Source organism: Thunnus maccoyii, chromosome 16 (assembly GCF_910596095.1).
Source record: "Thunnus maccoyii chromosome 16, fThuMac1.1, whole genome shotgun sequence".
NCBI lineage: Eukaryota > Metazoa > Chordata > Actinopteri > Scombriformes > Scombridae > Thunnus > Thunnus maccoyii.
Window position 1 is genome coordinate 29281575 of NC_056548.1, and position 27673 is coordinate 29309247.

Consider the following 27673-nt stretch of genomic DNA (forward strand, 5'->3'; position numbering starts at 1 on the left):
CTTTAAGGAAATCATTAGAGTATTATTTACTCAAGATGTGTTTACAACCATTTATCTTAGATTAACTAGCACACGTAGAGAAGGAGATTAGCATTGGGTTACACTATGATTACAGAATGCCAAGAAGAGAGAGAAAATTGACGACAATACAAAGGGATCTGCAAAATGCAGCTAGAGGCAGTAAGGGAGGAGATGAGAGAGCTATAAAGGTATGTTTGCATTCACTATTAGCAATTAGAGGGATGCCCAGTAAAATTTAAACCTCTGCCTAGGCATGTTAAAAGGTTTTAAAAATGTATCCTGTCATGAAATCTGGTAGAGAACCTTTTGAGTAACCTTGCTAACAGACAAACAAACAGAAAGGAGTGAGAACAACTTCCTTAGTAGGGGTAGAAACATACATGACAAAGGCAAGAGGGCTAGTGCAGTTCTTGTGCTGTATGTCAGTGTCTTACCACCCCAAGCAACTGGAAAGGCATGACAAATGACAGAGCTGTCCAATCTTTTAAGGATGTTTGCGAATTCTATGACATGGAGGAAGACAGTATTGTCACTGAATTGAAGTTGTTCTACTCCTCCTATGCTCTTCCTACCAGCAATGTCCAAGCTTTGCTTATGTTCCCTAAAGAAAATGATGTGGACGCAGTCTTTCTAAAGCTGATAAAACTCCTCAAAATAAATGTTACATTGCTGTTGTCCATTCAGAGGCACGTCCCAATTGACCATAACGAGGTCATTAATATTTACAAATTAATGGCCAAAAGAATTTTCCTTTTATTCACCAATCTTGCTTCTCTCTTCCCTGACAAGACCATTTCCATAGTTCCATGTTGTTACTACAGATGTGAGAAATAAACATTTAAAACATTATCTATTCCATATATTTTATTACAGAGATGTTTGCAAAATAAATGTTTAAAAAGTAATCCTTTTTAATACAGAGGCGTTTTTTTTCTTATATTCTGAGTCACCCTATAACATGTTAATCTTAACTGGGGATGTAACCTTTTTACCAAACATGCATTGTTATTCTCTGCTGATGGGGACCCATTGAATGTATCAGGTGCCCTTTATATTTTTTTACCCCTGCCCCTCAGACAGCTTGAGTCTGCCATTGGTGAGTACCTCCACGTAAAGTATATGAGGCATGCAGGGATTGTTTGTCGTGTATATCCTCTGTACTGCCAAATTTGCAGTATGAATGATTGTAACTGCATGTCAACAAGAAAATTGCTTGTCTATAACCCCTATGATACATTTTCCCATTACAGCATATTAAATGTAATATGCCTAAATGATTTTGGCAGCTAGCTGGGATGAGCTTTAATTGTGTTTACTGTTTTAAACAAATGATTATGATGACTGACCCTTTCACTATACAACAAACCCATAATCAGCTATATGAGGCTGTAACCAGGACCTGCTTCTGCTCCAGGAGACTAAATGAAAGGAACCGACTCACCTAGCCTGTCTCACTCTCACCAAGAACTATCATCAACTCAAAGCTCAGAAATTTAAAAAAAAAAAACAACAAAATGACTCAATCATTAATTCTCTCCTAAATTGTCAAACTGTAGTGTTTCCTCTTTCAGATGTAAGACTTCAAAGGGGGGAAGTCACAGGTTTCACCTGATTGCCTGGATTTTAGTGTTAATTCTTAATTACTCATAGTTGTAATTAAGATTGAACACGGAGCTTTTCAAAGGGAAGGGAGCCGCAGTCGTGACTTCAGCAGTGCAAAGGCAATTATGGCAAAGAAACAGATAGTTCAGTTCTGGTCGAGGTGTAAAGGGATTTGTTTGATTGAAGACAGAGTAGGCACCAAGTGTGCTGTGGAATTCAACGTGTGTGTGTGTGTGTGGTAGACGTGGAGAGGTGGTGTGTGGTAGAGGTGTATTGTTCATTCTTTTATTAAGTCAAGTGTTTCCCCCAGGCATCAAGAAATGAAATGTTTTCCTCCTCTGAACTGCGAATGCTAGATGTGTTATGGTGTGGACTGAATTGCCCATTTGTGCATAGAATGAGGATTTCCAGTGGTGGAAGAGCAGTAATCTAAGGGCATAGTACATTAGAGGTTATGATAGATTGTTTTACACAGATATCAGTATATGACTTGAAACCCTTTGTCTTTTAGGATCACCACTACAGCTGCCTGCATGATGGACCTGCGCAGATACCCACTGGATGAGCAGAACTGCACCCTGGAGATTGAGAGCTGTGAGTGACATTGAGTTTGTATATGTGTTTGTCTGTCTGAGAATGGCCATAGTCCAAAGTTGTGCCTCTGGTAGCAAACATTCTTAATGTCACTTTCAGTTTAAAAAAGATACATTGTTGCATTTTAGTACTGATCTGTTTCTTGTTCACACTGACTATGTTTACATGCACACTAATACTCCACTATATGATACCGAATTTGATATGGGTCATGTAAACAGCATATTCCATTTGGATATTCCAAATTAGGCCTTATTCTAAATGTAGCATTTTCCGATTAAGACGTGGGATATGCTGATATTATTTGGGTTTTAGGAGCATTCTTTGGACATGTATACAGCACATTTGGAATATGCGTCTCAATTGGGGTTACGGTCAGCTCTGTGTGTTGTAAACAAACCAGCTAGCCAACAGTTTGCAAGGCTGGGATAGAGATGCATGATGGATTGGTTGACAGAGCACACTCTCTCTATAAATATAACTATAAATTTATATTATCAGTCATATCAATATCACTTATAAATATCAGGCAGCAGCTCACTAATGTTTTTCACCTTGCTGGTTTACTTCACTGCCTGCGGAGATCTTTTCTGTATTCCCGTTCCCACTGGAGCAGAGGGAAACCCTAAAAATCCTCTGCACATAAACGGGAATATTAGTGGAAGTAGAGTAGAATTTAGTCAGAGCACCAGTGTCTTGGTGATGTCATCCTGCATCATCAGTGCTACATGGAGAAATGTAATTCTGGAGATGGAAAGCACATGTTTCCTGAACCTGATGTGATTATTTATCTTCTCTGGTATCACAATCAAGATAAGAAATAAGTGATTATGAGCATTATTAGTCCAGACTCTAACTGGATCTGTCATAAATAATGATGAACATGTGTAAACAGGATGAAAAAGGTGTTTTGTACATATAGATAAAATTTAACATAAGACTGGTCCTTTAAAGCAGTACTCCACTGAAAATCTATCTTGTGAGTATCAAATACTCCCTGTAGACTTGATAGGTGGCTGTGAAAAGTTTGTAGTTTGCTCCTTAGGCCCTGTTCCCCAACATTATCATTGTATTGTGTGTTAAATATCATCATTTTCAGTCAAATGTTTCTGTTAATTTTTCGGTTAGTTTTTTAAATAATTGTACGCATTAGTTGATATGTGTAGTTTATCTTTGTTTAGAGGTTTATGATCTGGTAGAAAGGTCAGTGTTGGGGGTAGATCAGCTGCTCAATCAGGCATAGTGGAAACAGATTTACATCATTAGGTCCCCTTAAAATTGTGTGGTGTTCTGTATGCTTTGAAAGCCTAGATTCTGAGTAGCTCACCCCATACTTACCTGAGCAGGTGGTAGGTTCTGGTTAGGTGAGCCTGAGAAGGTAAAATGCCATTCAGTGGTCAGTAGGAAAGAGAGTAGGTGCCAGCTTGCTGTGAGGCAGATTTTATTTGTTTGTTTGCTTTGGCTTAAGTTTTTTTGTTGAATTTCCCAGGGTTTATTTTTGCTCCTACCTGCTGACCTGCTTCATTAACATCCCTTTAAAAGTTTCCAGTGCCAAATAATATTATCTGCGTTTTATTTGGAGTGGCAGCACTACGGTATGGGAGACCCAGAATACACACAGCAAAACATCTTAGAATGTATCAAAAGGTCCACAGAATCTTCTCAAACCACTGCTGCAGCATTATCAACCTCAACGTTCTTTTCAGTCCTCACTTCACCAATAAATCAGCAGATACACTGCTTCAGGAAATGCTTCAAAGCTAGGCAGTAGCATGACATAAAGTAGTGTATTTATCGTTTTAGGACATGCTGAACATAAAGATCAATAGCAAAAGAGGTGGCTGCTTTGAGAATCTCCTATTTTGGATTTGACATATTTTTTGCCTTGACTCTTGTTTGTCCATGAAGTAGCAATCTACGAATATTTTAGATATTTCAAGCTGGGTGTATTTCTACCATCCAAACTAAACCTGTGGCATATCCTACATGTAAAAATGTTCTTGATATTGAACTTAACCATCTCCAACAAGCTGCTGTCAATCAAACACGTGCACACACTGATGTCACATTGACGGTTTAACCGACAGTGACACTGTATGCCTCACACTGATTTGTCCATTGTATTTTAATATGACTAATTAACACGCAGCTTAAGTACACAGACTTATCAGCCACACAGGGTTGTTAAATTTCATTTAGCTTTTAATAGCTTTGAATGCTTCTCTGCCACAAATCTTTCCAACAATTGTTCCTGTCCACACAGTAGTTACCTCAGGTCAGAATCCAGTTCCTCCAAGCCTCCACAGAAGACTCTTTGGTCAATGAGGTCATGCAGCACTTTGCGCCAACTAACACAAAACTGGCATTTCTTGTTCAATCAGACCTGACTGAAGTGCCTCAGTTGAATAATGGATCCTACCGACATGCATAGTTAAAGTCCCATACATACTATATACACAGAGACACACTCAGGGCGAGGTGCAAGATGAGTGTGTGCCAGTCAAAAATTCACTGTATGCTACCTGAATGAGTAGATTGTATAAAACATAACACTGTATGGACTGAAACTATGGACAGTACTTTTGAAATCCATTTGTAGGATAGGAAACCTTTAAAAAACAGGTTCACAGTTTTTCAAGTCTGTCGTAAAACAGACGTGTCGTGAACACTGAAAAAGGTTTTCCTCACTGTCATCATTCCTCCTGTTCATACTGGCTATTAAAAGATCCCCTTCAAATGTGCTTTCAATGTAAGTGATGGGAGAAAAATAATTTTGTCATATTGTGCAAAAATGCATTTAAAAGCTGATGTGAAGCTTATATCAGGCTTCAGCAGTCTGAGTTAGTCATATCAAGTGGATATCTGACACATTTACAGTCCTCAGACAGTGTTTCTCTGTTGAGCTGCAGTAGAAGTATAGTAACAAAAAGAGGGACTTTTCATATTAGCTTCAAATAAACTTTTAAATACATTTTTGCTCAGAAGGAGGACTGTGGATTTTGTCCCCCATCACTCACATTGTAAGTGCATTATGAAGAGATCTTCTAATGGTCAGTATGAACAGGAGGAATGATTACAGCAAGAAAAACATGTTTACATGTTCATTTAGGCTCCTGACTGTTGTTTTAAGACAGACTTGAAAAATTGTGAACCTGTCCTTTAAGTTCCAACTCCTTCTTACTAAGGTCCTGCAGATGTCACCATGTAGGGCTGAGCACCATATCAAAGCAATTTATGTGTAGTTTGTTGTTTTTTTTCATATTTTTTCATCAGTCATTAAATACTGTAGAGCAGGTTTCCACTCTCTTACCACTTGTTTCACCTGAGCTCTAAGAGCCAGAGAGATGCAGTGATTACAGAAGGAAATACATCTATGACCCACCTTTACTCTCCCTGTTCAGATGTTTATTAAAAATATTGTACATGAAACTTCAGCTCACTTCTAGCTGGATATAACATTAGCAACCCGGTGAACAATCCCCCTACAGTGCACCAATAGGGTGATGAAAAAAAATCATAAATATATCAAGTGGCTGATGAGTTCGGCTTCATTCTACACTATGAGTCTTAATTAGGAAACGTTACAGGCTTCATATAAACATAATATGGCTCAGTGACAAAGTCACTAAACAAATGTACTGTTCAACATAATCACACTTGAATAAGGAATGATGATGATATGAGCCACCTTGTGTAAAATAAACTTTGACTCATTCTATTTAGTTTATATGCGAACTAAAGTTACAATATCATGAGTAATCATTGTACTAATTTTACACTTTCTTTAATAAATCAGGTTTTTGTTTCTCACAGTGAAATTACAGTTAACCTTTAAAAATGTTAAAGTCATTGATATCATGATCACTGTAAACCGTTGTGAACTCTGTGAGCTCCAACTTTAACTACAGTCTCTTCTTCTGTAGTTTCCCCCTCCACCATGGTGCATTTAAGTGCTGATATCCATTAATCTCTGTAATGTTCATGGAAAGGAATATGATGAAATTGAACTCTTTGTTTGGTATTCCTGCAAGTCTGGCATAGTGAACATTTCCTTTGATTAGAATATCTCTGCAGTTAATGTATTTAGATACCAGGAGAAACACGTTTTTGTTTTGTTGTGCCTGCCAATGTAGAGGCTGGATTATGTTCACTAGCAAAAAAATTAATGTCCAGAAAACATTACATTCTTGTACCACACCGGAGCCATGAGGAGGTAGTGGATGGTGTGTGTATAAAGCACAGGACACCCCAGAGAGTTCATGTCCTTCGTCCTACATGTGGTCATGTTTAGGCTACTTAACAAATTGATTAAGGATTAGGGAAAGATTCTGGTTTTGGTTAGCGTAAATGTTAAAAAGTGTTGATTTTATTATCATTCAGGCCTTCTCTTACCTTAACCGGGTGCTTTTAGATGTCTAAACAGAACCATAAAAATCGTAATCACGCAGTTGCCACAGTTTGTTATGTAAAGTGGGGCATAATAATAACAATAATGTAGAATTTCTGCAGATTAACTCTACCTAGCTATCAGTCAATCAAGTGTTTCTTCACATTTTGAAGTCATGCTGGTCTTCTCACATATACATTAAGTTGACTTGGGGGAGGAGGGTGGGGGGGAAGCAAAATCATAATGAAGGCCTTCCAGTAATGAGAAAGAGCTAATTCCCTGAAATCCTGCAGCTGCCTTTAGATAAGATGGAGAATCTGAGGAGAGAGGCTAGCTGGCCCAATTAAATTGGTCTAATTACTGAAAGGGCAGCGGGGGCCTGTTTCACTCTGGTTCAGGCTGTAGACATAGCCCAGAGACCTGCCAGGAAAAGTAAAGGGAAGGCTTTAGTGTTGTTCCAGTTGAGCATGTGGGAAACTGGAAGATGTTCAGCAGTTTGTGGGGTGGATTATGTTTATATTTAGTGCTGGACCGAGAATGTTTCACTGTTTTAATTATTTCTGATCCAGGTGTTTCAAGACTAAATTAAAAAAAAACTAACTAGCTAACTAACTAACTAGTCAAGACAGTGTTTATGGTCAAACATTTGTTTTGTCATTACTGTGGCTCACTCCGCATTGACACTGTGCCCTGCACTGTTCATATTAGATATGAGTACCCATCGGGTTTTACACATTATATCATGAAATCTTGTCTGTATTTGTGTTTTTTTTCCTTGATGAAGTTTCATTATTTGTCAATGTATGGCTATTTGTGCTTAAAGAACGCTTGGAAATGTTTATTCTCCATGGAATTATCAGTTATATTCTTTTGTATTTTGCCCCATTGACAAGCCACCTTATTGACGCAGTTTACCTCAAACTTGCACCCATTCAGAGTCATAAATCTGAACTGAGACATCACGCAAATACTACTGGAATCAATGCCAGTTTTTCCTTGTGATAAATTTAAACTAAAATTATAAAACAGCTTATTTTCAGTGTCTTGTGCTATAGTCACACTGGACTAGAATTATCTGTGGACCTCATGATTTATGATTTGAGCACCACATTTACATTGGACAGACAGCATCTGTGTCACTGATTGCATTCTCCTTCTCAAGCTGCACCTGAATACTGAGTATTACTTTAAAAGCTCCCATCAAAAGCTTCTGCCATGTGCATATTTGTACAGAGCCACATTTTGTTTCACATGTCAAAAAGGTGGAGACTGTGTATTCAGGTTTTTCCTGTGTGGCGGGTTTTCAAAGTATAGAAACAAACCCCTGATCAAGCTTTAACTATGACATTAAATGGGCATCGACCAATCAATGAAGTTTTTGTATGCAATCGTTCAGGCACAATCACAGTGAAATGCAATCCACATCAGTTCCTTCAAACTGTGCAATAAAAATAGATTAAGTAAGTAATGATTAGGAATACTTTAAAAAAATATATGATGGAGGTGCTGTGGGGGCAGTGACCTCATTTAGGATCCTAGTGGCCTGAGGGTAGAAGCTCTTTCTGAGCCTCTCGGTGCTGGCCTGGTGTATCTGGTATCTTCCTCCCAATGGCAGCAGGGAGGTTGGGATCCTTAATGATTCTCCTAGCCTTTTTCTTGCAGCACCTGGAGTAAATATCCTTATGAAAGGTAGAGCATGGCCTATTGTATGTTCAGCAGAATGAACCACTCTTTTCAGGGCCTTGCAGTCCTGCTCAGTATTGTTTCTGCACCAAGCAATGATGTCCCCCATCCCAGTGGTGCAGGAGTAGAAATTCCTCAGTATTGCGTATCCTCTCTGTATTTGAGAGGATACCCGGAATTTCCTCAAGTATCTGAGGTGAGACACTCTCTGCCTTGCCTTTCTCACCACTGAGTCAGTATGCAACCTCCAGGTCAGGCCCTCGGTGATGTGGACACCAAGGTACTTGAAGCTGTCTACCCTCTCCACCGAGGATCCATTGATATTAAGGGGGATGTTGTTTTTCCCTGCTTCTTCCCAAAGTCCACTATCAGCTCCTTAGTTTTGCTGATGTTAAGGAGTAGGTTATTGTCCTCACACCAGTGGGTAAGGTCCTCTACTTCTTTCATTGTTTACTGTGATCAGGCCCAACACAGCTGTGTCGTCAAGTCCAACAAAAAATGGCTACACAATTGTGTGTGTACAGGGAGTACAGCAGGTGGCTCAAAACACAGCCCAGGGGTGCTCCATTGCTAAGGGTGAGGGTAGAAGAGGGGTGTCCGCCTAGCCTCAGCGCCTGGGGTCTGGCCATCAGGAAGTCAAGGATCTACATGCACAGTGGAGCTTTGTGGTAAGCCTGGAGGGAACTATGGTGTTAAAGGCTAAACTGTAGTCAATGAACAGCAATCTCACATAGTTCCCTTTCTTGTCTAGGTGAGATAGGGTGGTGTGGAGGATGTGTGCTGTGGTGTTTTCCATTGATTGTTTGGGATGATAGACAAAGTGTAGTGGGTCGATAGTGCTGGGTAGTGAGGAGCAGATGTAATTCTTGACCAGCTGCTTCATCACTACAGAGAGTGAGTGCTACTGGGCGGTAGTCATTCAGGCAGGCTGGTCTTGTTTTCTTGGCACAGGAATGATGGTGGACTTCTTGAAGCACGTGGGTATTACGGACTGAGCCAGGGACAGGTTGAATATCATTATGAACACTGGCACTTTTTGGTCAGCACATATTTTGAAGACCTGCTCACTGATATCGTCTGGTCCTTTCTTGGTTTTCACATGCTTGAAAGCCCTCCTGACGTCATGCTCAGAATAGGTGATAGGTGTGAAAGGTGTTCCCACCCATCCATTAACCTTGCTTTTGCTTGCTAGTTGCAGATGACATCAAAGCGAGCATAAAAGTTGTTAAGCTCACTTGCTAGAGACACATCAGCACTTGACAAGGAGGGGGGCTTGTAATCTGGCATAGTTGTTAGACCTTGCCACATGCTTCTGGAGTTGCCCTCTTGGAATCGTAGTTACATTTTCTTCCCGTGGTCCCTTTTTTCTCCTTTACTGTACTTTTGAGTACAGTTGCTTCTGTTTCACAAATTAAATCCACCACAAACTCAGTGAATCTATTTATGTCATCCTTGACGTCGAAGGTGATGTCCTAGAACTTGTTCCGGACTGCTTCATGTAGTGCAGACTGTAGGGCAGCCTCTGATTGATCATTTCCTGTAGATCACTGTGATAATGACTGATGTAGATTCCCTTGGTAGAAAGTGCAGTCTGCATTTGATTGACAATAACTCCAGATCAGGTGAGCAGGAATGGGATAGAACTTTAATATTCCCACTGGCACACCAATCCTTATTCATCATAAAGCACATGTCCACTCCTTTTTCTTTCCAAAGTCCTCTGTCTTGTTGGATTGATATACAGAAAAATAGTAACCTGGTTGAATGGACATTTGGAAACTGATGTGGGTGCGGAGATTGTCCAGTTTATTATCCAACGCCTGTACATTGGCTAGCAGTATGCTTGGCAGAGAAGATCTTAGGCTGTGAACACAGCCAGTGTTTAATGCCTCCATGTTTTTCCTGGTGTCTCCTCTGATGTTGAGATGAATGCAGGGATGGTTTTGCTTGTCTATGTGGTCAGGATCATAGCTGGTGTTTATCCTCTCCACATTTTCCTCAGTATTTACAGTGTTTAATGTTTACATTTGAAAACCTTGTCTGGCCAAGTAGCAGAGTTGCCTGGATGAGAGTTTCCAAAGTGGTGAATTGACCATTTCCCTATGCTGATGAATGACTCGTAGTCATATATTATCATTGTTCAATATTGTCCAATATTATTTACAAAAGTTTAATAACAAAAAAGTTTAAAAACAAACTTAGCGGAACTGATGGAGAGGTGACTGGAAAGGTCTGTGCCTTTTAGTCACATTTTAGGAAATACACTCACTTTCTTTTTGACAGTGACAAGGATGTATGTGGATGTGTGTGTTAAGTCTGGAGTTGGACACAGGTTGTGGTTATTGTAGCTTAGAACTGGAAGCAGGGGGAAACAGCTAGCCTGGCTCTGCCCAAAGTTTAATCTGTAAATAAAAAGAGAGACGTTTGTTGGTTTAAGGGGATTCTAAAAATATTTCTCTCATACATTCATCATAGTTTGTTTGGCTTTCATATGCCTGAAGAATTGCTATTTTTGGTGTTTTCTGTGTCAATCCAATAATGAGTTATGAGACACCTGACGTCATTACTCCATGTTTGCTTTTGCCCACTCATGTTTCATCTGGTTAATCATTTTCTCACCTCCATCAACACCACCACCAAAATCATCAACCCATGATTTACAGCATAAGTTTGGGGCAGTTTGTTTGTAATGAGAAAGCCAACCACTAATTTTATTACTTCTGGTAGGTAGACCAGTTATTGTTTATGGACCAAAGTTTGGTTACAGCATTCTCATCTGTTCATGTGGACTGTACCAAGTAAGAAATAAAAAACACTCCTGAGTTCCAAACTAAACATGGCAGGTGTGAAAGTGCCCCCAGCTGTCAGCCTATCACTGCATTCTGTTCATATATGCTGTATTTTCCCTGGATCCAAATGTACTTGTCCTTGTGTTTCAGCTATCATTAACTTGTTGTGTTCCGCTGCCTTCCTCAGATGGATACACCACTGACGACATTGAGTTCTACTGGCAGGGAGGAAGTAATGCAGGATCAGTCACTGGGGTGGAGAACATCGAATTGCCCCAGTTCTCCATCATAGACTACCAAACACTCTCCAAGAAGGCCGTGTTTGCCACAGGTAACAGAGAACAGAGTCATAGAGCGTCAGTTCAACCCTTTTGACTTGTAAATTTTAGTAGGAAAAAAAACATTGAGGGGCTGGAATTCCCTGGTAAATTATATAATAACACACATTTCCACAGCAATAATTCCATCCATGTTATACTCACCACTCTTTGATTCTGTTGTAAGCTGCTGTCACTGGCTCAGATTCAGGTTATTGTAACCTTCCTTTTGACATTGTTACAGACACCAAACTCAGCACTGACCAACACACTTCCAACACTTTATTTTAGCCATGTCTAGCCCCCTCTAGCCACCCTGTACTTCGTGTCTTTCACAGGCTCTTATCCGCGACTGTCCCTGAGCTTCAAGTTGAAGAGAAACATTGGTTATTTCATCCTGCAAACCTACATGCCCTCCATCCTGATCACCATCCTATCCTGGGTCTCCTTCTGGATCAACTATGATGCCTCGGCTGCCAGAGTAGCCTTAGGTCAGTGACTTTTCAATTCTTTACAGATATATTTGCTGATACTACTGAAACTCTCATGAGGAACTCTCTGTTGTCTCACAGTCAGGAGTCATTGTCAGGTTTGATTCCTGGCCCTCTCTGCTCCAGTTTCCCAAATTTCTTGAGACATAAACATGAGATGTGCTGGAGACTCCATCACTGATAGAGCATCCATCACTGTCATGGCGGGGGAGGGGGGGGTGCAGACCAACAAGGAAGCCTGAATCTCTTATTCTGCTGTGCTACAGAGCTCCATTGTCCAAAAAACTAGTATAAAATGCAAAGTCAAAATATAGATCCTCAGTGTAGAGATACGTCACTCTGTGAAGGGGAATTCAGTCTACCTGGAGGGCTTTTAGTTGGTACACTCTGCCCTGAGGGTATGTGCAAATGAGTATTCAGACACGGCACATGGTGTTTACAAGCCAGTATTTCCCCTGGAGGACTGTGTGCTCCTCTGCATTTGAAGATAAGTACTAAAGTATATATAGTATACAGGTACCTCTTATACTGTATATTGCACATTAAATACTGTATATTTAAATATGTAACACTACATGGATTGGAGGGTGTATCAAGCATTATGCCCAAACACCACTGTGACTATATAGGAAGAAGCAGAAAGAAGAGTCATCTATTGATGCCACTGGTTTCAATTAGATATAAGTTTTGTTTTTTGTCATCCTTGTAGTTTATCAAGAACTCAGTCATTTTCTATTATTGGGAGGCTTAAAGGATACAGCTGGCAAACAAGTATTGTGTGTGTGTCCAAAGCCTGATATATCTTATTCCTCTGTGCTGTAGACCTCTGTTGTTGTCCAAAACTTATTATAAACATGTCAATGAGCCACACCACTGCACTACATGACATGTTCCTTCAGCCATGAACACAGTGGTCACCATAGTTTGTTTAGAAATGGCTCCAAAGAGTAAAAACAGCAATAAGATTATAACTCAGAGGAGAGGTTCCTTGTTCACTGCGCTTGCGCAGGAATGCAGTTCCGTTTAAAGAGCTTCACTAGCTTGTTGTGTTACATATCACAACCTCTTGACTGTACTACATTATAAAGTCAAGTTTCCAAGTCACTTTGGATACACATACAAAGACTTGGATACACATACAACACTTGCAAGTAGAGTTCATTGAGTTCATTGTTGGTTTGGCTCTGCACATGAGATTTGTTGACTATAAGAAAAATATAGAAGATTGCCAGCCTGTTATTTTATATTTTTATGAAAAGATCAAAACCAACAATGTGTTAGAACATCTCTCAATACTTTCTGACTTCCCTACCCTACCTCTTTACAAACATCTCACAAATATAGTTTTATTTTTAGCCATGCTGGCTGGCTTTAGAGATTGCAAGGTCGGTTGCTTGTCAATCCACCACTTTGGTGGTAATTTTCGTATTGTCCTGTAGAGGAGAATGGGTGCTCCTCTGTGTTGTTGTACTTATTTGTATTTTTGGGCTAGAAAGACAACTGAATTTCAGCTTTAAAATAAACTACAGTATACCATACAGTATAAAAAAATCGATATAATTATCTCTTTTGTGGAGAAAAAGTAAGAGTGGCTTGTCACCACTTTGGGCAAGTATACTCTAACCACATGGACATCCTTGTGATACATTAGTTACATTGTGATCATTAGTCTCCATTCCACTGCAATGGCAAGAGAGAGCCCTCTCTGTGAGTTGGCCTGCTGGAAGCACTTGAGTTATTGAGGTGACAAAGGCATATCAAGTCAATGGCCCATCCATTCCAGTGTTTATAATAGCCATTAGTCTTCCATTACTCAGGTCGTGTCGTGTGTGAACCAGAGGTGAGTCAGAGTGCAGCACTGCCACTTAATTACAGCCACTTTAGTAGATTTTACAGGAATTTGTTCTCTTATGTGAAGCAGTAGCCATCTGTGATAGTACAGTACACATAAGTCGGTTTTAGGGAAGGCAAAGGGAAAGGAAAGCTCTACCCAGCTTAAACCCAACTTTCACTTCACCAGTAGATACCTTTTTAACATGAATACATGGAAAACCAATTAAACACAACACAGGAATGTAGCTCAACCCGTGCTGGAGACCTTCCAATTTTTTCTACTTAACTAAACACATCTTCTACCTCTGTACTGGATGCTCAGAGATCAAATTGTTAACAGTCTTTACATCTGACTCTGCAAGATGACAAATGTTTACCTACTTATTGACTAATATGTATTATGTTTGCATGCATGCTTGCCTTAGTATTTGTGTCACTATAAAATGTGTAAAGGCTCAAACATACTGAAAGCGATCATTTGACGCACATCAATTGATGCTCCTATGGCGCACTGCAGGCATCAGATTTGAAATTCCAAGACCACAGAACCAACACAGGTTTGTCATTTTGTTCTTTGCATTAACCGCTGCATTAGTTGGATGTAATGAATGAATGAAAAGAGAAGAGAAATGCAGAGGAGGAAAATTAAACTGAAACTAAGAGCGTCTGTGTCCACAGAAAATCATCTGTTGACTGTTTGATGGTTATTTATTTATGCTTTAAAGCGTGACTGCCGTGAAATAATCAGAATGTAACATTTTATTTCTCTCATTCAGAGGTTTTGTTCTCACTACCACTCACTTTCCTTACTTGACCACCGCCGCACTCTCTCTCTTTCTCTTTCGCTCGCCGGTGCTCAACTGGCTTGTCCTATCTCTCTCTTTTTCAGCGGCAGAGAAAACTGGGTCCTCATTTGACGCTCTAAAATCGAAACAAGGTTGGAGTTGGGGTGTCAAGACATTTTGACGTGCCTCATAACGCTTTTAGTGCATGTTCGGCCATCAAAAACAATAGGTGTACTTCAAAATACACGTTTAGGCCTTAAGAGTCCACAGCCACACTAGAGGCTCTGTGGTTGTATGTTTTGAGGTTTTTTGAGGTAAATGCTAATGTAGGCATGCTAACATGCTCACAATTTAACACAATGTTACAGTAATATGCTGAATTTTAGCCACTAATGTTAACTCATAGACTGTAAAAAATAATGGACATATCCACTGTGACATCACCCATTGGTTTGTGGACTCCTGTTTTGAAGCCTCAAGTCACCATCACCATTTTGGATTTTTGGAGCCAGAAGTGACCATATTTGGAGGAGAGGGTGGAGCTGACCCTAACGCTAGCTGCTAGCTGTTAGCTTGGTTAGCACAGTGCATTTACAGTTAACTGTGATAATGCTAATGCTAATTTTCACTAGAGAAAAACATTAAAACAGAATGCACTTGCTGGAAAAAACTGAACATCTGACTCCTAAGAGGGTTTTTTAGTGCAACCAAACACTGAACAAGACTTTTTTAGGTGACCAAAATGTTACAATTAACTTTCATGACCTGAAAACACACTGAAATAGCGATGGCTATGGCTACACTCAACTTCTGTGAATCTGGGGTTACACCATGGTTATGTTACCTAACCAATGTTGTCCTCATGCTAGCAACTTGCCTGTGACGGCACCCACCTGTAATTCAAAGTGATCACGCCCTTAATTATGCATAACTTTAAGTCTTAATGAAATATAAATTGGTGAGTTACATAAAAAACATTTTTTGTACCAGGCTGTAAACATGTTTATTTTTACTGTAAACTTGGGCATTTTAACATGGGGGTCTATGGGGATTGACTGGTTGTTGGAGCCAACCTCAAGTGGCCGTCTGAGGAACTGCAGTTTTTGGCACTCCTGCATTGGCTTAATTTTACAGCCAAAGAGGTTGCCGCTTGTGTTAATCATGGTCACCAACTCAGCATGTTAGAATGCTAACATTTGCTTATTAGCACTAAACACAAAGTACAGCTGAGGCTGATGGGACTTTGACTAGTGTTGCAGGTATTTGGTCATAAACCAAAGTATTGGACAAACTGAAATTTTGACCTGATGGTGCTGGATGAAAAGTGAAGGGATCACTAAAGTTATTCCAATTCATCCGGTGGGGAACATCAATATGAGTATCACATTTCATGGCATTTTATGCAATATTTGTCAAGATATTTCAGTATGGACCATAGTGGTGGACCATGTGACTCATCAACATATTTCTATCGCATCCATCTAAAGACTGTCATGGTGATTGGGAGTGTTTTGAAAGCACAAAGCTACAGGCTTCTACAGCCTGGAAAGAGACTCTTAAAAAATCAAATATGTTAGCACCTGTATAAGTAACCATGGAGGAAATGATCACTGTTCCTTTTATCACCCACAGATAGTGTATACAGTATGATGGTTGTTGACTGCCCCATCCTCCCTCCTCTCTGTCTGCAGGTATAACTACGGTGCTGACTATGACCACCATCAATACCCACCTCAGGGAGACTCTGCCCAAGATTCCGTATGTCAAGGCCATTGACATTTACCTGATGGGTTGCTTTGTCTTTGTCTTCCTGGCTTTACTGGAGTATGCCTTTGTCAACTACATCTTCTTTGGTCGAGGTCCTCACCTGCAGAAGAAGGTGGCAGAAAAGGCTGCAAAGTCCAACAATGAGAATAAGAGTAGACTGGAGAGCAACAAAGTGCAGGTGGGAAAGGGGCTTCATGAAGGGGTTCTCATACTACTCATACACTCATACTAGACACACCAAGCTAATCAATAGCATAATCAATAGCATAATTTACGCCCCCAAAATTGCTGTACACATAAGGCCTCCTGTTCTGCTCCATAAGCAATTTTTATTCCTTAAACTGTCCAAACCAAGATATAAAAAGAAAAAAACATATGTATATATATATATATATATATACACACACACACACACACACATATATATATATATATATATTTAAACCCCAAATTCAGATGCATGTTTCAGATGCTGTTAGACAATTCAACAAGAACAAGATCTGAAGCATACTGATGCCACATTTTACTACATGTACTTCTTTACTGACGCTGCGAGGTGTGGGATTTCCAATGCTGGAAACAATGTTTGCCACAAGGAAGGTTGTATATTTTATAGAAAATATACAACCTTCCTACAGTACAATTAGTGTATCTTTGATTCTTATTATATCACTTCATCTCCTTTCGTTCCTGTGTATATTGCCTCCTGATAATAATTAGATACATGCTAAAGATGCTAAAGATTGTAATGTAATTTCATATTTGAGTAATATAACAGTTTTTGTCAGCTGGAGTAGAACCCTGGTCAAAGTAAATGTTTTATAGACAAGATCATTTCTTTTCTGAGCTAAGTAATCAAACTAATTGAAAACCACAACACCATTTTCTTAGTAAGTCTGGCCATTTATGTGTCCGTCAAAATTGTCCAAAAAAAGGTTTCTTAATATGTTCTTTCAGTCAACTTCCTAAACTGTTCAAATTCCAGACATTTCACCAAAATAGAATGCTATCTTGTTGTCAGGAAACTAGTCATTGACTGGCTGTTTTTTTGGGTTTGGTGACAAAGTAAAGTCAATATAATCTGATAACCTCTTTCCTCAGGTTGATGCTCATGGCAACATCCTCCTAACCAACTTAACCAGTGAGATGGGTGGAGCAGACATGATGGGTGCTCTCAACGACCCTCGGGCTACAATGTTTTCTTACGACAGTGCCAGCATACAGTACCGCAAGCCCATGACCAGCCGAGACCTCTACGGACGACCAGCCATCGACCGGCCAATGGGCCACAAGAAGAGTCGCTTGAGGAGGAGGGCCTCGCAGCTCAAAGTCAAGATCCCTGACCTCACGGATGTCAATGCCATAGACAAGTGGTCCCGTGTTGTCTTCCCAATCACATTCACATTCTTCAACTTGGTCTACTGGCTTTACTATGTCCACTAGGGTGGCGACAGCCAGCCTCTGTGGCACCACCACTGCTAGTGATTTGTTAAAAAAGCTACCTAAGTCTTATACAGCGATGAAAATGGAGAAGTGTTCAGCCCATTTGTATAAATCCTGTTTTGGAATGAGGAAGTGCTGGATGTCTTTACAATGTAAATACAATTTAATATATAATATTTAAATATATATATAACAGAGGTATAATTTATTAAAAATTCTATCACTTTTGCTGTACTCATCCATACAAAATAGATATAGATAAAAATAATATGGACTTTAAGACACAGTAAAGGTAGGGTATTTCTAAGTCCAAACTTGCCAAAATGACTTGGTGATTCCAACATTATGGGCAATGATCTTTCATTTGTTTGATCTCTTTTTCTTACCTTCTGTTATCTCACTTTTTGCATGTAAATGGAACACAACTTTTATTTGCTTATAAGGTCAAAAAACCAGTAAAAAGAAAAAGAAGCCCAGCGCAAAAACAGTGGGTAACTAAAACAATTTTCACTTTCTCTTGTGATTAAAACTGATCTTATGATTGGAGCTCATCCAGCAAATTAACGGGAAGATGTTTGGTTGAATTCCATCATGATAATGTTGTCCTCATTTAGTTTAAGCTCAGTGGAGTGGAGTTGGATGTGTATCATTGTGTTCAAATTCCTCTCTGACAGCCATCTGTGAGCTAACAAACACGTTACATTGCTTTTCATGAATGATGTTATTTTGTTAGGATTGTGCTGAGTGCATGTGCATTTTATGCTTTTGCACTGTAAAACAAACTCAGTTTACTTTTATTTCTGTAAAAAAAAGAAAAAAAAAAGCTTTGCGTGGCTCTACAGCGCCACTCTGTATTATAATCATTATTACTGTATGCTTTCGAACAATCATTGCATTTAAGGTAAGTACAGGACAGATGTTAATTGGAACTTCACTAATCTCTCAAAAACTAAATGTATTCAAATTTTTACCTATGATATTCTCACAGCGTCTGTGAGCATGTACAATGTAATTTTCTTTAAAAGAAATCAGGTAAAGAATGACCAATGATGTCACCACTCTTTCAAAACCACATTTCAAATTTCAAGCCCTGATAAAACACGCTGTGGGTGTTGAAACACCAGTGTCCTTTGAAAATTAAAGACTGTTACTGAACATTGGTATCAGATACATCAAATTATATTGTATGTAACTGTTACAATTGCATAGAGCTTCATCCACCTCAGTGTGATAAATAATTAAAGGGCAAGCATGAGGTCAGTCTTGTTTTTCAGTGGATGGGCTTTTAGTTTATTATCAAGGCCTTGTTTTCAGGGGATCAGTTGTAAAGCCCAAGTTCAAATTCAACCATATGACAGTCATATTGAAAATACAGTTTGTAATGTAATTTTATGTACGCAAGTGTATGTAGTATCTCTTTGCTAGGCCAATATCCACAGGTATCATGTCCATACATAAGTCTACACTTCACAATTTACATCTAGTGCCACTGTTCATTGCCAATGCAGGAAGTAGTGAGTCCTTTATGTGATGAGGCTGAGAGCAAGGGTGTTGTCTCACTTCTAAGCAAAATCCCAGAGTTTATGTCCTGTCCTGTCTTTTTATTCATTGTAACCATGCTCTTTTCCTAACCTTAACCAAGTGTTTTAGTTGACGTGCAGATTGTAGAAAGCGAGAATTTGTCATTTTGGAAATTATTGCTCAATTAATAAGATTTGAAGATGTATAGGAGCTTTGATGTCTGCCATGTGGGCATTGATTGACAGTTGGCTTGCCTGTTGCTCTCCCCGGCTCTGGGACTCACACTGAGTTGGACTGTTATCACAATATTTCAGTAAGTTTAATGTTACTTGATAACGATACCTGCCATGTTAGTTAGCTAATGTTAGCCCAAGTGTGCAGTGCTCATTGTTCCCAGTAAGCTAGCGTTAGCTCGGGTCCGAGGTAGTGGGGCATTTCCAGAGCATGAAAGGCCAGACACCCAGACTCCTTATTTGGAAAGTCCTTGCTCAAAACAGAAAAGATGGCGCCAACTATAAGCAGCAACTCTGGGCTTCAAACGGGCTCCAGTGCAATTCAATGGGTGATGTCACAACTCACTACATCCATCTTTATATATAGTCTATGGTTTGTGTTCATTCAAAAGTGTTGGTAGGATTAATTGAATGACCTGGCCTCTTATGGCTAGGTCATTCCACCTGAATGTTCCTCAATCAATAGCACTGAAGGGGACCATTATATTGTAGAAAGTTTCCATCATCCACTTTGAGGTGCATGGTAGGCATGGATGGATGCCAACTCCAGTTTGCTATGATGTAAAGGTCTTCTTATGTGTTGGTGCTGGCATCAAAGTGTCAATCTGCAGGTTATCCAGTGTAAGCCAGTAGTTAATACCTGCCAATCCATTAACATCTCACCCACAAGCACGTACAGTTGTAATCATGTATGGTCTATAACTGATGTTATTTAGGCAACTCACTGACTGAGATTGTAGTATTGGAGATGGAACCAGGATTCTTCAACTACAAAATCTTGACTTTTCTCAGCCTGCTCCATCACCAGACAAGGATGGTTATTTTGGACAATTCTGCAAAAAACAGAAACAGTTCAATGAATTACAACTAATTAATTACATTCAGTGTTTTTATTGCAATGCCAACATTTTTTAAATTCTCGCTTTCTACAATATCTGCGCATAGCAACTATGGTATGGTTATGGTTAGGCAACTGCTCTTGTCTGAATCAGTGGAGTTGGTAAACTTGTTGTGTTTTTTTGTTGGTTCTCATTGGACATTTCCCAACCTTACAATATAAGGTTGGGAACTGTCCAATGAGAATATAATTCCAGTAGAATACACTTTCATCAGTTTCCCATTGACAAGAGAGTCACCTTGTGTAGTTATCTGCTGTTCTACCCCCACACAAGTAGAGTGAGACACATTGTGGCCCTGTTTACACCTGGCATTAACATGTGTCTTGGGTGATCCAATCACAAGTGGACAGCTCTAAGTACAGGTGTGAACATACCCAAGACATATTGAGGATGCTAGAGAAAATCAGTAGTATGGGCATTTGATTTTCATGAGGGGGCACACAGTGCATTGTATATTTGTGTATTCTGTTATCAAACAAGTTGAACACAGCTTTGGACAGAGGGTACATGGACCCTGCCGGTCCTCCCACCAGCTAAAAACAACAATGAATTTCGTCTTTGCAAACGGAAATTATGTAGGCTATGTGTTTATTTGCATATAGAGCAGGGAAGTGAGATCCGATCACAAGTGGTCACTCAAGACGCATGTAGAGAGGTGTGAACAGACATACATAGAGCTGTCCACTTGTGAAAGACGCATGTTAATGCCAGGTGTAAATAAGGCCTGTGTGTAAATCCTTGCGCTGATCAGTCACCAGACATCTCCTACATTCTTACTACATTTGTAGACCTACCAAGGTCTGCATCACTCACAACTTTGAAACTGCTACCTTTAGCATGCCCATAAACTTGACATTCTTTGTGATACTATTTAGTTTGAAGGCCATACTCTTCTCACATACAAAGCAAACTGGGAAATGCAATTACTGTTGCACACACCTCATTTTTGTAGTGACGTTAAGGGTAAAATGGGATCACTCCTTTGGTTGTACTGGTCACTGGTGTTTGTATGTAGTGAGATGTGAATGTTCACAATGAAATCAAAAACTGAGTTTTCTAAAAAGATGAGTCTTATTTTCACAGTTTTTGGCCATCATTTCTATTAGGTATGCTAACATTGTGCTCAGTAAGTTAATTGCTGGGATCAGGGAACATGGCAACAGTCAGGCTGTTCAAGAAACACAAGTAACATGATCAGACAGGTTGTAAACAAAACAGCTGTCATCCAGATCATCTAAACCATTTTATATGGAGGTCAAACTGAAAGTGAGTATCTGAAATATCTGTAATAAGAGATCGGGGACAAATTCAAGTTGGTATTTTCCAAAGTTAGTCCTTTTGGTTTGAAATTATCTTTGTGTTTCCATAGACAGGGTTTTCTTGCTGGTCCATGGTGGAGGGATAAATTCTGGTAGTCATATGTAGGTTTGCTGCTGGGACAAAACCCTTGCAATAAACCTAAACAGGCCCACTAGGATGAAGATAGCCACTTTAGACTGCTAAGTCCTCATAAGACTGCCATAGCTACCATTGAGTTCACAGAGGTCATGTCCTATTGTTAAATTCAATTTGGAGTTTTAACGACATTATGAGGAGTTTACATTCTACAGTTGTCACATCTGACACATGGTGGGAGTTTTTGTTAAAAATGATAATTATTTAATTATACTACAAGGATTTTGTATTTTTCTACCAGAAGTATACCATGGTAGTGTGAATGGGGACATGACATGCTTTTTGTGATTTCCTGTCATTTTAAAGACAATTATAACGCCAGATGTCTATGTTAAACATAGTCAAAGTTCCAAAACTTAAGCTGAAAGTATGTAAAAATGCCACTCTCAAGTCAAAAGCCAACGTTTCAGCCTGCCCTGAACACTGCTGTAGTCTCCGATGCTAAGGTTGTTGCTAAGGTTGTTCCACATGATGTTTGCATCATCCACTCGCATATTTTGGATCGGATTCATGCTCAGCATGTACAGATGTATTTGAGAAGTTTATATTTAGAGTAAAGAATGGGAAAAATAAACAAAATCTGACTACAGTTGTTTATTTACGTAGCCTCTGGAGCTGGTGAGGGCCAGCTTCCAGGAGCTAACCAATCAGAACAGATTGGGTTCAACGGGAGGGGGGCCTTAAAGAGACAGGAGCCTAGGCGGCTTTTCTCAGACAGAGGCTGAACTGAGGGGCTGCATAAAGGGTCCATATAAGTTAATAAGGAGTTCTTTTGAACTGAAAATCATGCAAAGATATTCTAGTGAAGCCCCAGAATATAAATATAGAGCTAGAAACGTTATGTCCTCTTTAAGTAGGCTTTGAAACAGCATTTACATCATCAGGCAGGGAGATAAATTTAACAGGAAATATAACTGAACAGTTTTTCTTTTTAGAAGTTTTTCTAAAATCCTGGATCCTTATGAAAGGATCACCTCACAGCCATTATGGCAAGGAAGAATAATTACAAACACCAGAAACTCCTTCAATGTACATATAGCCTGTGAGAATTGTATGAAGATATGCTTGATGAAACACAAATGTATCCTTTAAAACCTGTGTGATCATCTGACTACTTGTGTTTCTTACCCTGCACTACTTTTTAGTTATGCTGCCACTTCTCCAGATCTCAGCAGGTAACTCGGTGAGCACTGTGTTATTATTAATGATAGAGATGACGGTCAAAACTACAAAAATAAGACCTAACTAAATTTATAGACATAATGAAAAATGATATGTGTAAAGTCATTAGTTTCCTCAAATACTCTCCAATTGTAGTCATGGCAACATGATGGTTAGGACAAATGTGGACTGCTTGTCTTATCAGGGCTTTGAACAACAAAACAAAAACAAAAACAAAAAAAAAGCAGCAAAACCAGACAGGCTTCTACAGGACACAATAGTAGCAGTGTGCTCTTTCCTCATGGCTGAATATTGTGCCTTTACCAAGAATCTCAATATTTTCACAGGGTTTAACTTAACTTCTATCTAGTGAGTAGAATTTAAAACAAATCATCTTGTACTTTTTTAGATTAAGAAGAACAAGGAGAACCAGAAACAAAACAGAAGTGGACTCTTGAGATTTTTTTCTGAGGCTCTCAAGTACAGTACCATTATCTAAGCGTAGATTGTAGTAAGACATTCCAGCATTACGATGACAATCTTTTGAATTCAATGCTGAAAAATTCTCCTGCGAGGCTGGTCTTCATGCTGTCAGCGTTGCTGTTTTGGGACGGAGCAGAATGGATGGATGGACAGGAGGAGAAAAAAAGAAAAAATAAAACAGCTTGGCTTTCTTCACAACAAAGGACTCTTGAGCAGAGGGGACACATGTTTTCTGTGGACGGATGAGCTAATGGAAGCCCTGAACAACTGGTTTGCCCACAGGCTGTGGAGTGGGAGGACATGTGCTGGACTCTTATTGTGTAAAATTACTGTACAATTTTTCTCTCATGCTCTATATGTGCTCTCAAGTGGAATGGGGTGTGGGTGTGTTTGCGTGTGTGTGTCTTTTTGCTTATCTACAAGCAAACATGACACACTTTGCAGGAACGGTTACATGTATGCGTGTGTGTGTGTGTGTGTGTGTGTGTGTGAGAGAGAGAGAGAGAGAGTGTGAGTGGGGCCATATGGATGCGTGTGAGAGGGAGAAAACACAAAATACTAATTCTTTGTGTCAACTTCTAGAGACTTCAAAGAATAGAATTTAAATAAAATTGCTGCCATCTCTACCACCTCCGCACATGAACATGCATCTCATTTCAGTCAGGCTGGATATTGTGACCTCATGAGTAACACTTTATAATACATCCTGTGATTTATGTATGAATCAAGCGCCAATAAAATACTTACCAGTTCTTAAATGTTGGTACAGTGGAAAAGAAAACAAGGATATGGGGAACAAGGGAATAAGAACTGGACATTTTAGAGGATTTTAGAGGAAGGATTTTTGTAAGTTCTGGATACCTGTGAGTTAACAACACTGATATGCTTTGCAAAATCTATAAAGCAATGATGGTATAATGTATTTCACAGATTGGTATGCTACTGAAACTTCAGGGGTACAGTAAGGTAATGAAAAGGGGCTTCAGGAAAACCTCTCAACACTCAAATGGAGGAATCGTTGAAGAACATAAATTATATGGTTTAGGTATGTTCCTAAAATGATGATGGAGTACTCAGCAATGAGTTACAGCATATAGTTTTGTTTTAGTTGGAATAGACACGTTTCTTGACTTCATGACTCCAAATCATACAGTGAAGTAGAAGACAGAATAATGAATCCCTGTAGCATGGGTGTAGCCTATTGTAATTCTCTCTACACAGCGCAGTAATGTTCTTGAAGTGAAACTACAAAGTGTATGTTGTGTTCTTTATTGTTTATTGTATCCAGTCCCCTATAAGTATGTTGCTATACTCCATATTATTCCAACAATGTACCCCTTTACTGAGTTTCCTACCCCAAAACTACATTTCTGTACCTCAGCATCAGTGAGTACCCCTGGAGTCATTTTGGGAAGATAAACCATATATTTCATGTTCTGTAAGTCCTCCTTCTGGGTTTGAGAGGTTTTCATTTTTTGTTACTCACCTTAGTATGCTCACTGAGTTTTTGTAGCATATCATAACCTTTATAGGTTTCACAGAATATCAGTGTTGTTACTTCAGTGTTCTTAGAGATGACTTGATTACATTTTTACCCCTAATCCTGATCAGGGTGTTTTAATATTGAGTATCCACCAACCAAATCCAATCCAATATTTGATTTTGTTTATGTACATGCCATGGACACAACTTTTTTTTGTTTTGTTCCATTGTTACATTTTTTAAGGCCAGTATGTAGTGGATACATTTACACGCTCAGAATTAAGGCATTCAAATAAAATGTCAGACAGTAAATACAGTATAGTGCACTATTTAGCACAGGGAGTGATTTCAGAATCGGTTTGACAGCAGAACAACTGTTTTAAGGGAATGTAACCTCCAGCTTTCTCTGATGGTTTCCTATAACATTGTGTATAGTGTGCTGTAGTATATGGTATATCTGTGCAGAGGAGAGTCATCATGGATCTGCTGTGGCTGGACAGCTTGTCTTTATCTTCAATAGGAAATAATACTGAAGTTCAGCTGCAGTTTGCAGAACATGAGACTTCTGATTCACCTGCAAAATGTCACCGACACAGACACAAACCAACCACAAAGAGACACAAAATGACTGTGAAACAACTACAAATGATGAGGCTGTGATTTATCTGTTAGCTGATTTTCTGTCCTTCAGTCTGAGGGTCTTTCTGCTATGTAGGAGGGGTGGGTTTTTTCTGTATCTGTGCCCAGGGCCCATTGTTTCATAATCTATCCATTGAAGACTTAAAGACGCTGAGTCTGAAGGTCTGAAGTGAAACTGTGGTGGCTGGAGGAGAATACCATTAGTCCATGTCTGCAGCTGTCAGCAGCAGCGCTCATTCTCATGATTAACGTGAAGCTTTGGAGTGAAGAGGAATGCCATTAGCACATTTAGCATGACTTTGTCTGTCTGCAGTTGTGCCCATTCTCATTATTAATCAGACAGCCGGCTGTCTAATCGACTGGAAGGCCACAGCCTGGACACTAACGTCACATCGTCTCACCCAGAGCTTGCTGTGACTTCTGTGCCTTCTTCTGGTTTTAATTCTTTAATTTCTCATCTTTCTCTCCTTCTGTCACAAGTAAACATGGCTGCGTCTCCTGCACAGAGTGGTGAAAACCTCACTTTAACCATGTAGAGTGTAGACATGCTTTCATCTGTCAACTTTGATATGAACCCAGCACAACTGAAACTGTTCAGTCGATCAGTAAATCAGAGCTGTGAGGAAAAGAACCCAGCTGATCTGCAAATTTCAAATAGGCTATATAGTATATCAATACATAGCAAAATGTTATAGTCAAAAAATCTGTGATGTAACCTACATCACCAAGAGCACATAAACAAACATTTTTTATAAGGATCCCTTAAATGAGTTTATTCAAGTTGCCAAGATAAATGGAAGTTTACAGTTTAAAAAATAAACTTGTCAGTCAGCATCAGATCAAGGCTGCAGAGGGTCTAAGCTGTGGGCCTCTACTGAGCCGCTGTTTCTCCCACTCTTTGTGTATTATATTAGTTAGTAATTAGTTTGTGTTAGGTTGATTAAAGTCTGCGTAAAGGAAAATCAGAGATTTCTTTTGAAACACATTATACATTATAGAAAATAATTGCTGAAAACATGTGAAAAGACTTTAAACTATGTAGTACTGAATTGTGGAGCTAGACTGTAAAACTGTTTTTCACCATTTCTGTGTTCCGGATTTGTTGGGCGTGCCTGAAACAGCTGCACCATCATGTAGAGGTGTTACTTGCATGACCCACCCCCCTTCCCTCAACACTATATAAGAACTAGAGCCCTTGGCTTCAGCTGCGTGTGTAGTCTGTTGTTTGCTAATGACAGCACGCATTACTTCCCTTGCAAGCTTAGCATTAGCATCCTAACATATGCTGCAGTCACAACAGTAGATGTAAACTCTGTGCAGATAGAGAGGTCTACACTTAACTATGAGTCCCCCACAACCCTCTGGTCTTACCCAAGTAAGATAAGTAACTTAGCTGTTGTATCCGCCCTTAGGATGTAGCAGGCCAGTAGTTCAATGGCTCTATTGGGGATGCTGCTGTTGAGCCATGTTTCCATAAAAATCATGAAGTTGCAGTCCATAATCCTTTTATGAGTGGTTGTAGTTGCAGTTCATCCATGTTGTTCACCAGAGACCATATATTGGTGAGGAAAATGCTGGGTAGAGATAGCTAATGAGGAGTTAGCCTTAGCTTAGCCGTTAGCACTCCTCTCATCATCCGTTTATTTACGCTTTCTCTCCTGGCCAGCAGAGTGGGGCTGATAAGACGCCGGTGTCATGGTATTAGCTGTTACTAGTGAATGGGACCATTTCTAGTCAACAGTAGCGCTCAAGGAGTTATTTCAAACTCAGCTGAAGCGTCAGTTGACGTGTAGAGTCCACCAAGAGCACATCAGCAGGAGCTGTGCCTGTGTCGCGGCGCTCTCTGCCTTTCTTTCCAGTCTCACAATTGCTACTTGGGCTTTGTTGCGGACACTACTCCGATTCCTTCACCGCCACTACTGCAGCAACTACATCCAGCCCCTTGCTGGTGATTTTCAAAGAAGCAAGTAACTTTGACACTGAACTTCATTGAAAATAACAATAATTTAACAGAATGATGATTGGCCATGGATTACTTGTTAACTACTCATTTAAGTTACATTTTTACTGAAGTAAGTCCACATTTAC

At 39.6% G+C, this 27673-nt stretch overlaps 1 protein-coding gene and 1 long non-coding RNA gene across 2 annotated transcripts in view; one reads left to right on the top strand and one right to left on the bottom strand.

Annotated features, from left to right (window-relative positions):
• The window catches only part of gabrb1 (gamma-aminobutyric acid type A receptor subunit beta1), a 100128-nt gene extending 79933 nt beyond the window's left edge, over nucleotides 1-20195 (top strand). The window contains exons 5-9 of the mRNA XM_042387813.1: nucleotides 2135-2217; nucleotides 11264-11407; nucleotides 11732-11884; nucleotides 16194-16447; nucleotides 17371-20195. Coding sequence (XP_042243747.1) covers nucleotides 2135-2217; nucleotides 11264-11407; nucleotides 11732-11884; nucleotides 16194-16447; nucleotides 17371-17712 — 976 coding nt within the window. The 3' untranslated portion in view covers nucleotides 17713-20195. The remainder of the gene's footprint in view (nucleotides 1-2134; nucleotides 2218-11263; nucleotides 11408-11731; nucleotides 11885-16193; nucleotides 16448-17370) is intronic.
• Nucleotides 7345-26595, bottom strand: LOC121880550. Its single transcript, XR_006091587.1, has 4 exons — nucleotides 23471-26595; nucleotides 20192-20299; nucleotides 16286-16369; nucleotides 7345-10689 (listed from the first exon to the last, which is right to left on the bottom strand). It is a non-coding gene; the product is annotated as an uncharacterized LOC121880550 (long non-coding RNA).
• Between the last annotated feature and the right edge of the window lie 1078 nt (nucleotides 26596-27673).